We start from the raw sequence: 18,875 nt of genomic DNA, 5'->3' as shown, positions 1-18,875 counted from the left end.
AACTTTGTTTACCGCCAGGTGGACAATCGTAAACAATAAGTTCAGTTTTCGTTAGCGTACCGTCTAGCAGGAGAAGCAAGGGGAGCACTATGGGAATGGCACTATTCTTCAATATTAAAACACTGATTTACGGTTCTGACCACAGTGGTACGGCTTTCCGATGTGGGACGTCTTCTTTCTACCATGTTTTGAGAGCTGAAATGATAAATTACCTCGTTATTTTTTATAGACACATGTTATATTATAAAAAGGGAACACATGGAAGCATTAGCATCTCCTTTTTATCTCTCTGGTTCAAATTGCGATGGCCATTTCACGTACAGATCAAACGTTTACTTCACGCGGCAACACGTAAATTGGTGTACGTAGTTGTATATAGCCTTACCAGACTTTAAGCCGACCTCGAAGTCTGTTAGTGGTTACCTGGGTAACTAATTAAGCTTACTAACAACTTGGATGAATGTCTAAATAAGTCTGTTCGATTGAAAAAAAATCTGAATTAGATGGCTAATTACTCATGAATAGTATTTGTTGTCATGAAATATCGAAAACTATAAATTACTTTTTTGTATAGATATAAATTAAAGCAATTGAGATAATTTCACAATGGATGAAAAATCTTCAAAATTCTCAAAGTGTATGTTTTTTTTATAAAGCAAGTTTGCAGCATTTACCTTTAAATTGTTCGTTATGTTACACCTCTCCTAATTTTATCATCTTCGGATCTATACACAACAGCGTTGCTGCTTTGCTGATGTGTATTGTAAACTGTTTCCACCTTCCCCAAACTCCCTCTCCCCTCCTAATTTGCCTCATTTTCTTCCACCCGCGCAACCCGAAACATTCCAAAATCAACATATCAACATCGATACACGGCTCGGACCGTCTCGACCCTCCCCATCACCTGCAACGCGTTGTTTACTTTCATCACCCTGCACAGCTCCAGCACAGCAGCTGTTGTAATTTTTCGGCGCGTTAAGTTTCGTCGCTTGCAGAAGAAGTAGAACGCACTTCCTAGCGTGTTGCTCTGCCCCACGCGTTGCCACCACCACGCGCTTCAACAACTCTCACTCTCCGTTCGGACCGTTGTTCTTCGCGCGTAAACGCTCGGGAACACGCTCGGGAGGGTTGAGAAACGCACCACCAAACGTTATGCTGGCCCCACTGATGCTTGTAATGATTGGTAGGGGATGGTAGGGGAAGGCAGACAGGCTGACTGTTGTCATCATCATCAACATCATGATCATCACCAGGCCAGGCCAATCGGTACTAATCCACCACCCCACGCGCACGTAGTAACCGCGCAAGTCGGACCCGAACCAGCGAGCGCGCGCGCCTACCTGGATCGAGAGATAGTGTGCCGTCGTCAAGTGGATGAATCCCACCGTCAGTCTGATTCGAAGCTTCAGCCGGTGTGTGCGCGTGTGCTCGGTGGTCTCTACCAGTAGCGAGCGGTTCTCGGTACGCGGTGTGTTGGTGGTGCCAAGTGTGAAGCGGTAACGGATTTTGCTGCTACAGTAATCAACAGGACTATCCCGGATTTGTGGACTTTTTGTAAAAAAAAAAATAAATAAAGAAGCAGTGTAGAGAAGGTGAAAGTGAAATTTAGAAAGACCCTTAGGCTTAGAACGGTCTTTCCAGCGTGAAATAAAAGAAAAGTTTGGTGGATTTAAGAGACAACAACAAATAAAATAGTATTTCTATAGTGTTAATGTAAAAGCGCCATTTTAACCAACATTTCCCGAGCGGTCACACGCACAACGCCCACTCACCAAAGGTAAGCAAAACGATAAAAAAAGTTTAATTGAGGCTGAAAAAATAAGCAATCGGGAACCATAAGCGCCAATGCGGGAACGAAAGACTTCAACGCTTCTACGTAGAAGGAAGCTCAGTAGCAAGCGGCAAGCGACGAACCTTCTCGACGGCGTGTTACATTTCAATCTACATCTCTCCCCTCGATGTGCAAATATGCCTTCTTGTTCCCTCTTTTTTTTGTACACACACCAAATGCCCGATTATGTAAGGACGCGCCACCAGTGGTGTCTGCAATTGCAAGAATTTCCACACACAGACCCATTCCGCCAGCAACCCAACCCAGCCTGCCCAGCACGAATCGAATCGAGCCGCATGCCGCATTAGCACGGTACGATTGGACGGTATGGACCGACCTACTGCGCGATGCTGTTAACGCCACCTTTGGAAGGGGAAAAACGCTACAAATGCTTTCCCGCTTACCAGCCGAAGGTTTAACTTTCCGCAGCCACAGCCGCTCAGGCCGTTTGGTTTTCGATCGATGCGTTTGATGATGAAGCTGAATTATGTATGGATCGTTTGTGCGCGAGTGTGTTGAGACGGAGCGATGTAAAGGGTAAAGGGTTCATAAATAATCCCCCTCCTTCCTCACACACACACACACACACTTACACCCTTTAGCTTGAAGGGTTAGGCAATCCGTGCGCCTGGGGAATGTGCGTATATTAATTAGGCTCCCTACAAACCTCACCCAGCGAAACGAATCGCAGGGTGGCACAAAGGAAGCGTTAAAGAAAAACTAGTTTTTGAGCTATTTTTAAAGGAATACCCCCCCGTTTTTCGATAGGGCTTCCCTACAGCGAGATAATAAGGCAGATAAGCGGATGAACGAATAAACTCGTTTTGTTTGCTTCTAAAATTTGCGTTCCGCCTCGAACTGTAGCAAAAGCGACGCTTCGTGGCTACAATCGTAACAATCCGTAACCGTTTTCTCACACGCGTTTGTTGACGATATCACTTTACTGGTCAATTCGTGCCTCGTTGTGTGGAGCTTTTCGCACCGTACTGTCCTTCCAGTTAGAACGACCATCAACTTCCTTGCCCTGTGTGGCGCAAACGCATAGAACAGTCGCGCTATGGGGGGACGTCTTTTCCTGCCCCTTACTCGCACTTACGCTCGCCATGTAAGAGCCGTGCTCCCCGTAAGAGCCGGTATAATCGGATCGGATAGCCTTCAGGTAGCGGAATAAAATATACACAAACACGCCGAGCTTTTTGACGCGCCGTGGCGATGCGGAAATCATCGCCGTTTAACAGATAACTCCGCGCTTTGTGACATCGCCGTTAGAATGCTGCGCGCTTTGGCCGTGTTCCGGTGTTGGAGGAGTTGAAGCTCTAGTAGTAGGCGAGCTGTGTTAAGCGTGAGATTCAAAATTAAAATGCGAACACTGAAGCCAGATCGGACTGGTTTATTATTTTTATTATTTTTTCAACGTTTGATGTCGCTGTTGCTAGGCACGATAGAAAGGGAAGCGATTCATTTTATGTCTAACCGCAGTGCAACAAGCTAAAGGAGTGCAATCCATGGGGAGATGCATTGAAACAAAGTGCAATCTTTGCTGTTTCGTTCGTTGTACGCTGTAAGACGCAAAAGCAGCGAGCTGGCATTTAGTGATAAATTGTTTTACCCTGTAATAGATCACTCGTGGATGGATGAGTATACTAGTTGGAAGTGTTTGATTGATTATAAAAGGTCACTTTGTGTTTGAATATGATCTTGTTTGTGGAAGTTTCTATCGTTTTCTAAACGTTCCAATCCGAAGAGGTGCAATACAACCAAAGAAATGAAATGCATCTCACAAATGCACTAATCCTCTTGAAAAAAAAACATGAAATCTCCTCAAAAACACACCGCGTTCAATGGCACCGATAGCTACAAAGAACGAAACTAGTTCGGGCAAGCAGGAACTGTTCTGTTCCTTTGCCGGAATTATGAATTCTCCTCCCCCCCCCGCACACATCCCCCGGGCACATCCACCTTCACATCGGAAGTTTGGTGTAAAAATAATCAAACCGGTCCCGCCAAACACCAAACTACACGAAAGTTTGCTTTTCATCCTCGCAAGTCACCTTGCCAGTGTCACCAATGTCGCACAAACTCTACCGGCTGATAAACCGGCTGTCGACGTACTCGTCGCATTTTACGTCAACCGAGAGCCGAAGCGTAAATGATGCGCTTCAGTTGCTGATGCGCAATGTGCCGTTGATTCTATTGCGTCAAACGTGGCAAGCGAATGCTGGTGGCTTGCGTGTCACCCGCTGCACACGGCTCGTAACCGCTGCGGGGAAAGCACGGGCATGATTGATGAAGACATTAGGTGTCCAACCAGTCGAGAGGAACCAATTGGATACGGCAGAGCATTCATTTTGCCGGAGTTGCAACCAAAGGATGTTAGCACACGTGTGGGTTTAGTTGGAATGAATTCGTATTAAATACGTAGCTTGGCTTTGTGTTGAGATTTTTGGCATTTTTAAACATCCTTTCGTGTTGTAAAAATCATGAGAAAATGACCAATTATTGACATAGCTATCTCTTATAGGAGGAATTTCTTTTCGATGTGGGCTGCTTGAATGATTTACGTTCTGCTAAGGTAGACAATTTCTCATTAAATGGATGGCTTAAAGTTTAGTATTTACAATCATTTTAGTTAAAAATGGAATGTACTGGAAAAAAGAGGCCTTCTGCCATACCAACAAACACATTGCTAACGAATCTACTAATTAACACCATCCGAGTGGAGTGTCCTATTTCATGCGCATTAATTAAATATCCATAAACCAAACCAAACTGATTAGCAAAAGGATTTCCACCCGAGAACTTCTACGCAGCTTCAGCAACAGCAGGAAGGATCTTCCCTCGATGCCAAAAAAACACGCACAAAACACCCAAAAGTCCCAGGTCAATCTTGAGCCAATCTTAAGCAGATGGCCATATTTAAATCTGTCAGTTCGCTTTTATTCGCAAATTCCTCTCTTCACGAGGTCATTAACATGGACGGCGCTTTTGCTGCGTCTCTTCACTTTCAATGTCAATGTTAATGCTGTCGTCCCCCGAGGACCGCGGATAGTTTCGTTGCGTGTCGCAGTTTTCCCGTCTTCTTTGCATTTCATTTTCCTTTTCTTTTCGTTTCGAACGTTGAATGTGGACATAATTTACTTTCGATCGCTGTTTTAGTATTTTTGCTTTAGTTTCTCTACATTTTCGGCTTTTTAAGTTCGTCTGAAAGCAATCGCGTAAGAATTTGGGTGTTTGGGAAGCATGAAGGAAAAGCTTTTGCGTGCGAATTGCTTGCTCCAAAGTTTTACTGATATCAAAAGAATAAAACGTCACGACTAATGCTCTCGATCGTTAATGAGTCTGGAACGGGTTTCCATCACCTGGTGCGTGTGTTGTGTCTGGTCCATGCTGCATTCAAACCTCAAATCAACACGTCAGGCTCACTCGCGCATGTGTGTGTGTGTGTGTGTGTATGTGTATGTGTGTGTTGGAACACACTTTCAAAGCTCCACCAGTCTGTTTGTGAACGAAAACAAATGGCAGATCGATGCTGGGCCTCGTTAATCCTCACCCACCACAAGTTGGACAAGGAAATCAGGCCCTTGCATCATCCGGTGGATCCGGGCTCACCGAAATGCATCTTTCGTTCCACATCGATAGCGCTCCGGTTTGGTTTGGTTGTTCGTTGGGAATGACGAAATTGTAACCTTGAATATTGATGGGAACAAGGTACAATAAACACAGACACGTACACAGAAACGAACGCTTTTTAGTAGCTGATACTAGCCTTGGTGCGAAAGATGATCCGGTTCGGAAGGGTCAGCAGTAAGGGCTCCGTAGGTGAGAATGCACATGTGAAGGAGCCGTATGGGGAGAGTTTTATGTGTCTAGTCGTCTGTTAAAAGGGCCCAGATGAAGCATCATGCTTTAAAAGTCAAGGATTTCAAATGATTTTTTTGGATTTTGAATTTGAGCTAAACCCCATCGTGTATTATTTATTGTCCAATTCCGATTAGTGCTGTTGCTCAATTATTGGTTAGCCAGCTGTTGATAATTTATGGGAATTGATCTTATATTTTGATACGTTTCTTTGTCTTCAACAGAGGATTGAGAGCAATTTTAGTTTGAATTAGTCAAAGTTAATATTTATTAAAATGCATTCTTTCAATTTCATTCGGTATATTTCAATTTTGTTAACATAATCACCAAAAGAAACCTCCAATCATTGCCATTACCCTACCAATCAGTCATAATACCGGATGCCTTTCCTACCAAACTGTGGGTTCATGCGTGTGATCCCATTTCACTAATAATTATACCATGACATGATACATAATTTCGACGGCCCTTTTACCCTGCCTGTTATTATCTCGCCTGTTCGATCTGATCGCCACCACCACGCACAACACTCTTAAGACGCACGTGTACTATATCTGACTCTCAGCTGGTGCCTAATCATGCCAACAAAAGCCATCACACCCCGTCGTTTAGCCGTGACGATCGTCGAGAGACGATCTTAAGCCAGCATAAATTGGCACACCACACAACACTGCAACACTGCTACGGCACCCCTGATCCCTTATCGGGCGTCGTTACACTTCTTCCCAAACACTGGCAACAATCAACCCGCAGTACTACCTTTCCGCCAACGTTGACGTTAGCTTGCTGCGATTGGTAAGCGATTGGTAAATATGATTAATGAAGCGAACAGCTGATTTTTCACCCCTGGCTCGACGGTTACATTAGCCAGGGCAGTGCGTTAGTGTAAAATGCAACCTCACAGCCCCCAACACATGGGGTCAAACGCCGCGTTAATCGTTAATCACACACGCGTGGAAGCGATGAAGCGTCCCGTGTATGTGCAAAACTGATTGGGCAATTTGGATGATTTGATTACTTTAACACACTTTTCTCGTTCGGCGTTAATGAATTGTTTTTGGGTAAGGTTTTATTGGGAGCAATTTCGTTGGTGTGGTTTTAGTTTATTATGGCCTAATTCCTTTTTAAAGGCTAATTTAATGAGTTGCGTCATCAATGTGTTATTAATGTGACATCCATGTGTAAATTGATTTTTAATCCGTTTTTTGTGTTTTTACATTTCTCTTCTCATTGTTCGCTTCAGTTTTCAGTTAAATCGTTCATTGTGCCATAAATATTTGAAAGCTTTGCAGTTGATTGACTTAACATTTTCTTAATTACAATTATTTGTTTATTATGTTTAAACATTTGCTGTTAACTTCTTCTTCTTTGGCACCGTTGTCGGTCATGACACGCCTGCCTGAACGACTAGTGTTTGCTTTGGCTTTCAGTTATTTATTGTTTTTAACGATAGCAGGATAGTCATTCCTACCTATGGGGCAGGGTGGTCCATTCGGGGCTTGAACACATGACGGGCATGTTGTTAAGTCGTTCGAGTTGACGACTGTACTACGAGACCGGCTATTAACATCTGGAAATTGATATAACTTTTATTTAAGATATTTAATCTATGTGTGATTTGTTTTGTTGTTTGTTTGGTTGGTTGGTTAGTTTGAACTGTATTATATTGTTTGTTTGTTTGTTTTTTTACTTCCTACATTTTAATGCCTCATCGTGATACCTACTAGTGTTTGCTATGCGTTTTACATTAGTTGTGCGATTGAAAAATGTCTTTGAAACTGTTATTGTTCTGTTAAATCTTTCCATTACCAGCCGAATATATCACAGATAATGAACAGCTTGATGACTCAGTGTGAAGGTTTTTGACGATACTATACTAGTAATGATAATGACGGCAGATCTGTGGTACAGTAGTCGTTAACTCGTAATACTTAACAACATGTCCGTTGTGGCATGATGTCTCGTATGGAATGTTCCACCGTAGCAAGGATTAACTATCCGGCTGTATGGTACTTAATAAGTTTCACAACTCTGTACAGCATCACGCTAATAAGAAGAAGATACTTGTAATCACCACCATGTCTACAGAATAAATGGTAATTTGTTTTCAAGAAAGAACCAACATAGTTAATCGATTTCAAACAGAAAAAATAAGTATTCTTTTTCATCATACCACTCATTTAACCATCTTCAAGCAATTATGGAATATTATTTATTTTTTCAAAAAAGGTTTCCGTCCTACTCAAACTCCTCAATCGTCATTATAGTTCATCATTTACTCGGCCCATTTTGTTGCAACTGGTCATGCAAAGGACGCGCATGCGTAGGTCAGTTACACACTTACACTTGCAGCTCCATCATGCTGACCCACTGTCCTACAGATCCCTTTAATGAGTCAGCACATCTTCCCCTCAACCCGCGCACAGCTGGCATTGAAACACTTTCGCTACATTTTTATCTTCCCGCAGCAGCCAGTCACTGCGCAGATTAACCGTTGTCTGCCGCACGTGAGTCTGTAGATGGGGAAGGGGGTCTCCATTTCACCGACGCACACGATCCGACCAAAGTGATTATTATGTAACGTATTTCTGTGCGTGGCAGCACTCGTACGGCACAATCTACGCATCTCATTGCAATTGGTGCGAGACAGCAACAGCAGCAACAACAACAAAAAACTAAGGATTAAATACAACAAAAAGTGTGCCCGATTGCGTACATCTGCTGGCGTCTTAGCACTTGGTTCTCTACAGACTCTACAGTACATCGTGCCCAGCAGCCACAGCTGTACACACCGCAATGTGTGTTAAGTTCATTTCGAGCATTAATGTGGAAAAGTGACGAAAGTGTGTCATCCTGGCGCGCCATTCAACCCCACGCCTGGGCATGATCATTAAATTGTGAACTGACAGATGGCGGCGGCGATGGTGGCGGCAATGTTAAGGCATCGCTTGTCGCTTGTCGCGGATTGTTCCTTGAGCGGTTGAGCGAATAATTCGTTACAGCTTAAAAAAAGCTCACTCATTCATGCCCGCAATCAAAGAAGGTTAATTTCTAAGTTGAACCTTTTTTGCGTCTTTTACCGCTTGTGAGTCCTTTCAATGTTCATGGTGGGCTGAGTAGCCGTTTCGTTTTTGGAAAAGATCGTTTTTTTTTGTGAGTGTGCCCTGCATCCCATCTACACCTTCAACGGTGGGCGCTGGAAGGAGTCTGTGCCATGCTTGGAAGCAGTGCGCCGCAGGGAGAAGTCAAAAGTCAAATTTTAAACTGACTGTTACCAACCCCACGCTTGCGCATGCGTTGTACGCACGCGGTTGAGTAATGGGAACGCAAGCCTTTTAGACGTTTATTTTCTGGGGGAGGGAAGAAACCATGTGCTGTCAGTGTTTGGAATATGTGAAGATGAGGTGTACATTTTTGGAACTCCGATGAGAAACAAACGTTTTGCGATTTGTGCACTATCGGAGAGTTGAAGAGTTCACAAACCTTGACCCTTTTAGGGGGGGATTCATTTGTGACATTGAGTCAAACAGTGAAATTGGTTGTAGTTCTTGTGTGATATTCCCACCGCCACCATTATGTATCGGTCGAAGAAGTTCAACCTAACGACCGAAAAGTATCAAACCATTACACGATGGGATGGCCAGCTAATGCTGCTACCAACACATTCCCCTAACTCGTTATCGCCCCGCAGAATGTGCAGCCCGTTCGGTTTGTCTCTTCGTTTAATTATCTGCAAATGAGGAATTCCATTAACTGTGTCCATTTAACACCAGCCCCGGGGCCTCCGACGAGGGCGCTTTAACGACCCCTTCGTTGCTTATCAAATGAGGTGAGTGAGCGGGATTGCTATTGGTTACCGCTGCTACTTGGAACACTCGTACGAGACGCGAGCTTTGTGGAGCTTTCGGTAACTTTCGAACTCGGAAAGAATGGTTCCGGCCGTGTTGCCTCACTGAGAGGATAAACTAACGATCCGGGTTCGTTTTTGTTGTTGTTGTTGAATTTCCACTAATGGGAAAGCGAGGTCATTGCGTCGAAGTAAGCGGTGCCTTATCGAACGGAAAGCAGGTTCTTATTAGCGACCAGCACAACACGGTAGCAACGTGTGTGTGCTTGTGAGCTGGTATTTGTTTCATTTGGCTACTTTGTTTTATTGTCAAACATTCTACCAAAATGGCAAATGGGAAATACAAATGACAGCATCAGATCGATCTTCAGGGACGCATTTTTAGTATCTCTGCTACACACGAAAACAACGCCTTACTTTTTAAAGTGTTTGAGAATGTTGATTCTGCTTGTCACTCAAAGAGGAGATGCATTGGAAGCTTTAATTCCGATTTTTGGAGCAGCTGATGCTTTGGAATTTCTTCCGTGTAATTCGGGGGGATTCTATCATCTTGTATTGGTTTTATTAAATTTTAATAGCTGTAGAACAATTTAATGATGTTATAAAACATCAATATGTCATCTGTAGTACACTTTCAAGTTCCTTTACAATGCATTCCATTCATCTTGTAGTTTCAAGCACATTCTTTTATTGTTTTATTACCGTGAGAATGACGAACAGAGCTTCTGATGATGATGTGATCTTCATCACCAAAGCATACAAAAACACACACACACATATGTGTGTCTACACATTATGCATTATCGTAGCTCTTCCCGGTTGTTCAAGAAACCACTTTTCCGGTTTTTGAATTCGGCGTGAATTATCAACCCTTCCACTCGCCGATGGGACCCGCGGGCTGGGCGTGTTGTGCTTGCGCTGAGCAAACAACGTTGAGCCAACGTCGCCAACAAGCGGCATCAATTACTCGGCGCAACGATTAAAAAGTGCTGTGCAAATGAACGCAATTCCCTGTCACAGCGATGGTTCAAAAGATCAGATCGTGCCCGATTCCTGTGCCATATGGGGTTGGGCCGGTTGGGCACGAGTCCATCATCCATCAACCGGCTAGAACGAACCTCATTCCCGGACGCTCTGAGAGCCGTTTAAGTGCGGGATTGAAGAGGATGAAAAAATCGCCCTCAAAAATGCTGCCTTACGCGGTTGGATCATTTGCATAAATTGTCGTCAGCCGTGACGAAACGATTTCACCTGTTTGCACTTCGACGGTGGAAGGTGGTTTCAGGTTTTTTTTTTATGTTTTGTCGGTGATCGGTGATCGACCCTTAAGATACCACTTTGACCTTAGAACGCAAAAAATAGTTGGCAGGTGACAATGACTAGTCAGAATTTTGGGTGTAACAATACATTGGAGACTATGCGAATGATCGCACAATGCTTTGGAGAACTTTGGACGGGAACTTGCTGTCACAAAATGGTGACCTTGACGATCCAGTGATTGCTTTGGTGGTGGTTTTATTATCCTTCTGTTCGAATCTTTGTACTAATTTCAACTTTCAATTCTTGTCCTCATTTGTCCCACGTTCTCCCACAGATCATCCACAAGTAGCCCAATTCCACAACCGCCCCCAGAGCAAAAACCAAAGCTAACACGATGACGACCACACGCGTGATACTGAACTTCCCGTGGACCAGCAACGAGAAGCTGAAGGGTGACTTCTTCCAGGACACCGGCGTGACGGACGCGGTCATGAAGATCGCCCGCAAGGAGCTGCGCGAGGACAAGGCGATCCGCGAGCAGTCGCTCGAGCAGCTGCGCGACTGGCTGCAGAAGAACGGCGACGTCGAGGGCGTGCGCACGGACGATCTGTTTCTGTTGCGCTTTCTGCGCACGAAAAAGTTTAGCGTACCGATGGCGCAGCAGATGATACTGAAGTATCTGAACTTCCGCAAGGTGTTCACGCATCTGATCCACACGCTCGACTTTATGTCGCCGAGCGTGCTGAAGCTGCTGAACGGTGGCTACATCTTCCCGTCGCCCATCCGGGACAAGCACGGCCGTCGGGTGATTGTTGGATTCGCAAGTAAGCTCCTGCTCCTGCATGGGTTCGGCTTGCGAAACACGTTGAAAACCTTCCCCTTTTTCGCATGATTGCAGATCACTTCAATCCGGCCGAACACAACAGCTCCGACATGGCGCGGTTGCACTTCATCACGTACGAAACGCTGATGGAGGACCCGGAGAACCAGATCTGCGGGCTGGTGCACATTGGCGACTTCAAGGGCATCTCGACCGCGCACGTGGCCTGCTGGAACCCGACCGACTTCCTGCGCATCATGAAGTGGGGCGAACAGTCGATCCCGATGCGCAACAAGGAGGTCCATCTGGTGAACGTCCCGTCCACGGTGAAGTACATCATCGAGGGCGCCAAATCGATGGTTAGCAAAAAGATGAAGGAACGGCTACAGGTACGTTTAGGCGGGGGAACCGGACGGGATCGATCTTTTGTCTTTGCTAATGTCACAATGTCACGTCAAAAACCCCACAGGTGCACGTCACCGTGCCGGACCTGTGTCGGAAGGTCGATCCGGCCTGTCTGCCGAAGGAGCTCGGCGGCACGATGCCGATGGCGGAGATGATCGAGCTGTGGAAGATGGAGCTGGCGGCCAAGCGGAACCTGGTGCTGTCCTCGGCCAACATGCGCATCCTCAGCGATCGGGGCATCGTCTCGCGGAACGGTACCGATCGGAACAACAACAGCAACAGCTCGCTCGGGATGGAAACGATCACCGGCAGCTTCCGCAAGCTCGAGGTGGATTAGTCACCAAAAAGAGATAGAGATAGAGCGAGAGAGAGAGGGAAAGAGAAACAACCGCAGGCGGCGAACCTGCGAGATAGAGATTTTGTTTTTAGTACAGCACTAGTACTAAAAGCGTAGTGTATAGAGGATGCATGTATGTATGTGTGAGTGGTGTGTTTGTGTGATAACATCTAACCCCTATCGTGAAGTGGAGCAGGGAGGAGTGTCCGTCAGATCGGCGGAATCCACGCTCTCGGCAGGTTTAAGATGATTGTGTAATTAAGCTGACAGGGTTTAGACTTTAAACGCGTACTTCATATATTGGTAGCTGTTAAACTTCGTTTTTTTGTGTATTTCCCTCTTTTTTTCTTTTTATCGTTTCGTTGGTTTTTTATACTATTTTCACAGTGTTTTTCTTATCGCCCCCATGTTTTGTTAATTTCCCTACTTTTTCCTTAAGTGAGTGAAGTTTTTCGAGTGTGTATTCGAGTGCGCTTTCTGGCCACGAAACGTATAAGGCACGCCACAGAATGGCGTCTAGCATTAGGCACAGTGTAATACTTTTAGAGCTACCCGAACGGGCCCATACCCGCGGACTTAGGTTGATTTTAGTGGGACCACACACTCACAAAACAAAGGAAGATGCTCAGAATATATATGTATATGGCAAGAACGACACGGAGATGTACTTGTGAGCCTATCGGGTACAAGGAAAACCTCTACACAGCTTTTTGGCCTAATAAAATATGTCCCACAGAAAGCGCAGCGCAGTGTACTTCCGCGGTGTTCGAAAATGGCGCAAACGATGATCAGGGTTGGTCGCGAGCGACGAACCCCTTCCAGTGTGGCCATCGCTCCAGCTGACTGTACAGCGCGATTGTACCGTCTCGCGAGGGTCGCGTTGCATTGACCGCTCCGTGCAGGCGGTACTGGGGCGAGAGGCTAAGCCGCCGGATCGACTCGGTGATGAATGCCTTCAGCTCGGCGTACTGTACTTCCGCCGGTTGACGGTCGGTGAAGTTGCCTGGAGAGAGGGTTGGAGAACAAACAGCAATTTAGGACAATTTCTTTTTTTTTACATTTCTGCAAAACCGTCTCTTACCGATCATGCCCACCACAAGCGTTGTGTTGCGGCCGGGCAGATCGACGAACCCGTGCTGACTCTTCCAGCCGCGCGCCTCGTACGTCACACCGTCCCCGCCGATCAAGAAGTTGTACGGGATGTGATCACGCCGTGCCGCCCAGCAGCTCCGCTCGGTGTTTTGCAGGTAGCGCACACAGCGCTCCTGATCCAGACAATCCTCCGAGTCGGTGTGCAGCACGATCACGTTCGTAACGGCGAGCCGGTCGAGAGTGGCCGCCTCGAGCGCCACCGGATACTGCCACCAGGCGGGTCGCTCGACCAAAAAGAACGGATGCGATACGGGCCAGGGCCGTTGAACTGAGGAATTCGGGGGAGCTTTAGGTACGGAAGGCTTGTGCAGTGGTGTGAAGCACACTTACCCGTCAGCAGCAGCAGATAGACGCCGATCACGACACCGATCAGCAGGAAGACGAGCAGCGCCACCATCAGCCCCAGCGCGACCGGATGCACCCGGTTCGGATCGTTGGCACGGTGCAGGCTCTTCGCCCGGTAGCGTCCATTGTCGCGCACGTACAGCAGGGGCGTTCGTTCCGTTTCGCCCGCCTCGAGATCGTAGTAGCCCTCCTGCACGGACTTGCGGCTCCAGGCAACGGGGGAGTGCAGCCGGCTCGAGCTCGACGCCGCAACGGTGCGCGCTGTGGAGAGCATAAGGGTGAAACACTTAGCGCCGGCTCGTTCTAGGAAGGGTACGGGTACGGTCGGCTGCGCGTCCTGCTCGTCGGTGAAGGACTCCACGAGCGTCTGCAACCGTCGCTCGATGAAGCTCGCGAAAAATCGACTGTTCAGTACGATCAGCATGGTGCGGATTAAGCCCGACCGGGCGCGCTAGCAGTGCCGCGGAAATGCTAAAGCCGGCCCCGTATCAGAGAGCTGGCTAATGTAGGCCCCACAGTCATCGGCTGCTTGTAAACATCGATCGCTGCAGTCGATAAGCAGCGAGCGAGCGAGCGAACAAGCGGGTGAGTCTGGGCAACATGATAATGCAATCGCGAAAGGCTTCCGTGCAAGAGGATTCTAGGTTTGTTGGTTACTTTCTTTGTATGGTACAACTGGTGTTTGACAGCAGCACGCGTCCAAGTGGTGTTGAAGTGCAGTAAATGCATTGGGTGTAAGCTTGCGAGACGGGGAGGTGCTTGTAAATCGTTCTAGAGACATCCCCGTGCGCCAGATGGAGCATAAAGATCGATTGCTCTTATCGGCGTGCCTAGCACTAGCTGGTTATGTTCGTAACAGGTTGCCCAGCTAATGTGGCCCCCGTGATCCGTGAGTGTTGACGAGTCGATCGATTGATTGTTTATAAACCGTCACGGTTAATCTTTGGAGCAAAATTCACTTAATCTGTTTCCCTTCGCTATTGCTGATCACTGAACCATGTACCGATCGTGCAACCTCCTGGGACGGAGTGTAGCGAATTACTAAAAAGCCAGTAGACAGTCGGGCTAGAGAGATACAGAAAACGGTCCTCAGTAACCATAGCCAAATTGCCAGCAACATAACTCTGTGGCTGATTTGGGGCTGTTTCACGAAACAATGTTCCAATATCATATTTTGTGGCTGATTAAGAGATAAAACGGTACTTTTAAGAAGTTCGACGCTTTTTAATAATCTCGCGTTTATCATTTTTAGAACTTCGTGGCTGTTTACTACAAAGATCATGATTGATGATGGAATTTGGATTGATGATGGAAAGGCTAAGGTTAAGAACGTTCCGTGGAGTGATTGTGAATTTAAATGCAAACTATTTAAACTAGTGATGAGTAAAGTTGGCAAAAACTGGAGTCGACTCCGATCTGACTCCTATAATTTTGGAATCGACTCGGGAAGGTAGGTCCGCCCAGCATTATCCAGAATCGTTCGGAATCGCCCGGAGTCTTCCGGAGTCGTCCGGAGTCGCCCGGACTTTTTCGGAGTCGTTTGGGGTCGTTCGGAGTCGTTTGGGGTCGTTCGGAGTCGTCCGGAATCAGTTGGAGTCTAAGTCGTCCGAATTCAGCGGAGTCGGCCTTCCAAACAAATACGAAGTGCACGCGCATAGTGAAAGACAAAAAAACACAACGAAATGAAATGTCTGATCACAAGCCCATTGCACCCGGCGGCTTCTGTTGACTCCGATCGATCTGGTGGACTCCGAATGACTCCAACTTCGGACGACTCCAACTCCGGGCGGAACTAGTGGTTCGGATTCGGCCAGAGTGGGATTGGAGTCGTGGGTGCGCTCCACACCACTAATATATGCAAATAAACCACACAAGTCGTGTTGTTTATTGTAACGAAATGCAGAATATTAATCCCCTTCAATATGGCCATGGGGAGGCTGGTTAAGCGCTATTTAAGCGGCTAGCGGAAGTTCGATGCTGTTTAACCAACTTTGGTTGAATGAGCAAATTTGCCTACTTGGGATCGTTCCTTCTTACAAGTTGGCACACAAGATCACTGATGGAAAGGCAAGGTGATGAAATAAGGAGACCTCCGAATACATCCTGAAATTTCAAAACGTCTCAAGAAATATACTAATGAGCGGCTAATGAGCGCTGTTTGCATTAAAAACGAAACATAGTAGTACTTGGTATTCTGCGAATTCTTCAGTAAGACAATTGCCCCTCAAGGCCGTATGTCAAGAATGTAACTTGGAGAGCAACACAGACGGTAATCCTCTCGTTCAATATCGTCCACTGACGTCAACCAAACAGTCTGGACGAAGGGCAAACAAACATCCCATCGTCAGGCTCTATTCTACTATTTGCCCCCTCATCATGCATCATACGATACCGCCTTAGTTCACTACGACTATCTCCATAGTAACGGCCTCTAGTTGCAGTAGTTCACCTCCTTACCGTAGGACACCACATAGGTAACAACTTGACTCATATCCGCATAGTGACCATCGATTGCACTAGAACTGTCCCTGGTTTTATGGTGTCCAATTTCTTCAGTTTTCACAACGCGTTTCACAATCTACAAAACAGTCTCTGGGTGTTCGTCTTTCCAAACTTTGCACCACTGCGCACTGCACACTTCGAATGGTTTTGTACGGGAACTTGTGGACCTTGTGCAGCGGCTGGACACCGACCCGACCTGGGATGCAGTATTTAGGGCGCTATCTTATCATTTCTCTCAACGGAATTGTCCTCACTGTGTGTGTGTCCCTTTCTCTCTTTCCTTTTGTTTTTCTTCCAAAACGAGCACGATCTTCATATCATTATGTCAACAGCGATCATGCACTCGCACACTTCCGGCTGGATGGAAACACACTGCGTGATACTTACCGGCCTGATACATTGCTGGCTGGGGGGGTGGAAGGTTGGCAACAATATAAGGATGTCGGGAGCCTGCAGCGGTGCCTTCGCTGGCCCGCAAACCCTTAGCCCATAGAGGAGGCGGAGAAATTGAAGATTCGAATCGGGAAAGCAGCGTCGATTCGGTTCGAGATGGATTGACACTCTTGCGTTGGTCTAGTAATCGTCGGCACTAGGTGGTTGGTTGGAAAAGCAGCGTCGAACGGGTGTTAGGGAAGCGCAGTAGGCCGCCTACCTAAGGAGGTTCCCGCGTTGGCACCCTACGCCAGCGGTGCAAAATTGTCATCTGCGTAGGCCAGCTGCTCCTTGCGCATGCTCGTGCCGCGATGCGCTCCAGACACCGACTACCACGGGTGGGGATGGTGGCCCGCCGGGACAGACGAGATGCACCAGCCAGACTTAGCTGTCGCCGCCGGAGCCGACTCCTCAGACCTCAGCACACCCGTCTGCACACTGCGATTGCTGGATGGAAAGTGCGATGGAGCGCGATCGCCACGTGCCGCACAACTTCATAGGCTTTTTCGGTGAAACGGCCGTTTCGGGTAGACGCGTCGGCGTTTCAGCGATAAGGGAAGAGATTCGTTTTCACTTAGAAGAATCGTGTGCTAATCACGGTAGCAAAGGTTCTTTTTTTGGTCGTTCCTTTATGTTTTGACGATTAATTATTGATTCACTTTGAACTTTCCGCCACGGGTCAGACACTTTGTGACGGGGTGCACGTACGCGTGGCAGTTTAATGGCAACACTCCTGGGCTTGCTAGATAGTAGAGAGGGCGGGTGGTATTTCACTGATAGAACTGAACGGATGAACGGTGTGGCGTGATCGAGGCCGCTTGCTGCGCGCTGGAAGACGAATCGTTACACACTGGATCGAGAGCAGTCGCTAGCACGGGGCAAAATATTCAAACAGGTACGAACAGGCACAGACCGCCGCAGCTGCCGCCGCCGCCGCCAGTACCTGCGGATCAACGGGCGCGATCACGTCGGGGGTAAACAGAGAGTCGAGGCTGCATCACGGATGCATTCGGACATCTTCAAACCCACCTTGCTCCTGTGCTCTTCCCTTTCACTCAATGCACTCACGGCTGATAAGATAAGGGCAGTTGCTCCACTCACACATACACTCCCCGTAAGTGGCGCGTGTAGAGCCCAGCCTGTGTGTCTTGAAGGTTCTAGCAACGTCACGCACGTACAGGACCGGTTGGACGGGGGAAAAAATTGCAACAGGTAAAAAGCGCATCCGAACTACAATGTCGCGTGGATGGCCACCTTTCCTCACCCACTGATAAGCATTTTCGCGCGCCTTTTGCGGATCGAGGGAGAATTTTGCTGGTGAATGAGCTTGCGTGTAAGCATGATTCATGGCCAAAACCGTACAATGTGGGTCATGAATGTACTGGAGGGTACTCTGCCTTGCTAAAGGATTGGCCGGCAGCAATTTTACTTTAAACACTAATTACTACTTAATAACAGAAGATTTTCTTATTCGCTACAAAAACATAACGGCTAATCGAAATATTTTATCAAGTATTACCAGAACTCGACATTTTCGTGTTTTTTTGCCCTTTTTCCAAGGTTGCGATATCGCACTAGCTCTGGTCAGGCGAGACCAAGAGCTGGAACTTCCATTTATAGTAATCTATGGGTTTACGTGTAACCCGCAACAGTTGTTTTACAGAACTATGATAACATTTTAACAGCACATCACACGAGCGAACGGTTGAACGGAACCTCAAGAATCGCTCAATCGACGTCTGATGCTCGTTCGGTCTCTCCGAGTCAACTGAGCATTGGTTTTCTTTTTTTAAATGCATTTGATGCGGTTTTTGCTGATCGTGCTGTTTTGCACCCATCGAACGGAACGAATCAAGCTTGTTGTTTCGATTGTTTAGATTTTTCTTAACCTTTTTCCTGTTTTTTTTTTGCATTCACTCTCCCTCACTCTCTCCCGGCTACTTGAGATTACGGCACACGTTTGCGCAGTTGGTATTAAGTTACGCGTGCAACACTGATGGGCGTATTTATATGACTAAGGGAAGTTTTTTTTTACATTTATACGATACGGACATTACATTCGTAAAGAATTCCGATGCTAGGGCAA

General features: G+C 46.8%; 2 protein-coding genes across 5 annotated transcripts; one reads left to right on the top strand and one right to left on the bottom strand.

The window, feature by feature from the left end:
- The first annotated feature begins 1,260 nt into the window (after nucleotides 1–1,260).
- LOC120948478 (clavesin-1) lies at nucleotides 1,261–13,097 on the top strand. Its single transcript, XM_040364850.2, has 4 exons — nucleotides 1,261–1,777; nucleotides 11,131–11,620; nucleotides 11,695–12,005; nucleotides 12,086–13,097. The coding sequence occupies exons 2-4, from the start codon at nucleotides 11,191–11,193 to the stop codon at nucleotides 12,356–12,358; spliced, it is 1,014 nt and encodes a 337-aa protein (XP_040220784.1). The 5' UTR covers nucleotides 1,261–1,777; nucleotides 11,131–11,190; the 3' UTR covers nucleotides 12,359–13,097.
- On the bottom strand, nucleotides 12,786–18,550 carry LOC120948479 (peptidoglycan-recognition protein SB2). Of its 4 annotated transcripts, none has more exons than XM_040364855.2 (4): nucleotides 18,309–18,550; nucleotides 13,841–14,116; nucleotides 13,440–13,778; nucleotides 12,786–13,361 (listed from the first exon to the last, which is right to left on the bottom strand). In XM_040364855.2, the coding sequence occupies exons 1-4, from the start codon at nucleotides 18,319–18,321 to the stop codon at nucleotides 13,147–13,149; spliced, it is 843 nt and encodes a 280-aa protein (XP_040220789.2). In that variant the 5' UTR covers nucleotides 18,322–18,550; the 3' UTR covers nucleotides 12,786–13,146. The 4 variants fall into 4 exon arrangements, with proteins under 4 accessions (XP_040220789.2, XP_040220787.2, XP_040220786.2 ...); XM_040364853.2 differs by lacking the exon at nucleotides 18,309–18,550 and adding an exon at nucleotides 16,745–18,205; XM_040364852.2 differs by lacking the exon at nucleotides 18,309–18,550 and adding an exon at nucleotides 16,313–16,727.
- Between the last annotated feature and the right edge of the window lie 325 nt (nucleotides 18,551–18,875).

Source organism: Anopheles coluzzii, chromosome 2 (genome assembly GCF_943734685.1).
Source record: "Anopheles coluzzii chromosome 2, AcolN3, whole genome shotgun sequence".
Taxonomy (NCBI): Eukaryota; Metazoa; Arthropoda; class Insecta; order Diptera; family Culicidae; genus Anopheles; species Anopheles coluzzii.
This window is presented reverse-complemented; position numbering and strand designations above follow the sequence as displayed.

What these genes read in the sequence shown, in the direction of transcription:
- LOC120948478 (XM_040364850.2), top strand. Translation starts at nt 11,191, where the DNA reads ATGACGACCACACGCGTGATACTGAACTTCCCGTGGACCAGCAACGAG. An exon ending in GGTGATTGTTGGATTCGCAA is followed by an intron (nt 11,621 to 11,694) that starts GTAAGCTCCTGC and finishes GCATGATTGCAG; the next exon opens with ATCACTTCAATCCGGCCGAA. An exon ending in AGATGAAGGAACGGCTACAG is followed by an intron (nt 12,006 to 12,085) that starts GTACGTTTAGGC and finishes AAAACCCCACAG; the next exon opens with GTGCACGTCACCGTGCCGGA.
- LOC120948479 (XM_040364851.2), bottom strand. Translation starts at nt 14,279, where the DNA reads ATGCTGATCGTACTGAACAGTCGATTTTTCGCGAGCTTCATCGAGCGA. An exon ending in CTATCTGCTGCTGCTGACGG is followed by an intron (nt 13,779 to 13,840) that starts GTAAGTGTGCTT and finishes CGAATTCCTCAG; the next exon opens with TTCAACGGCCCTGGCCCGTA. An exon ending in GCTTGTGGTGGGCATGATCG is followed by an intron (nt 13,362 to 13,439) that starts GTAAGAGACGGT and finishes CCCTCTCTCCAG; the next exon opens with GCAACTTCACCGACCGTCAA.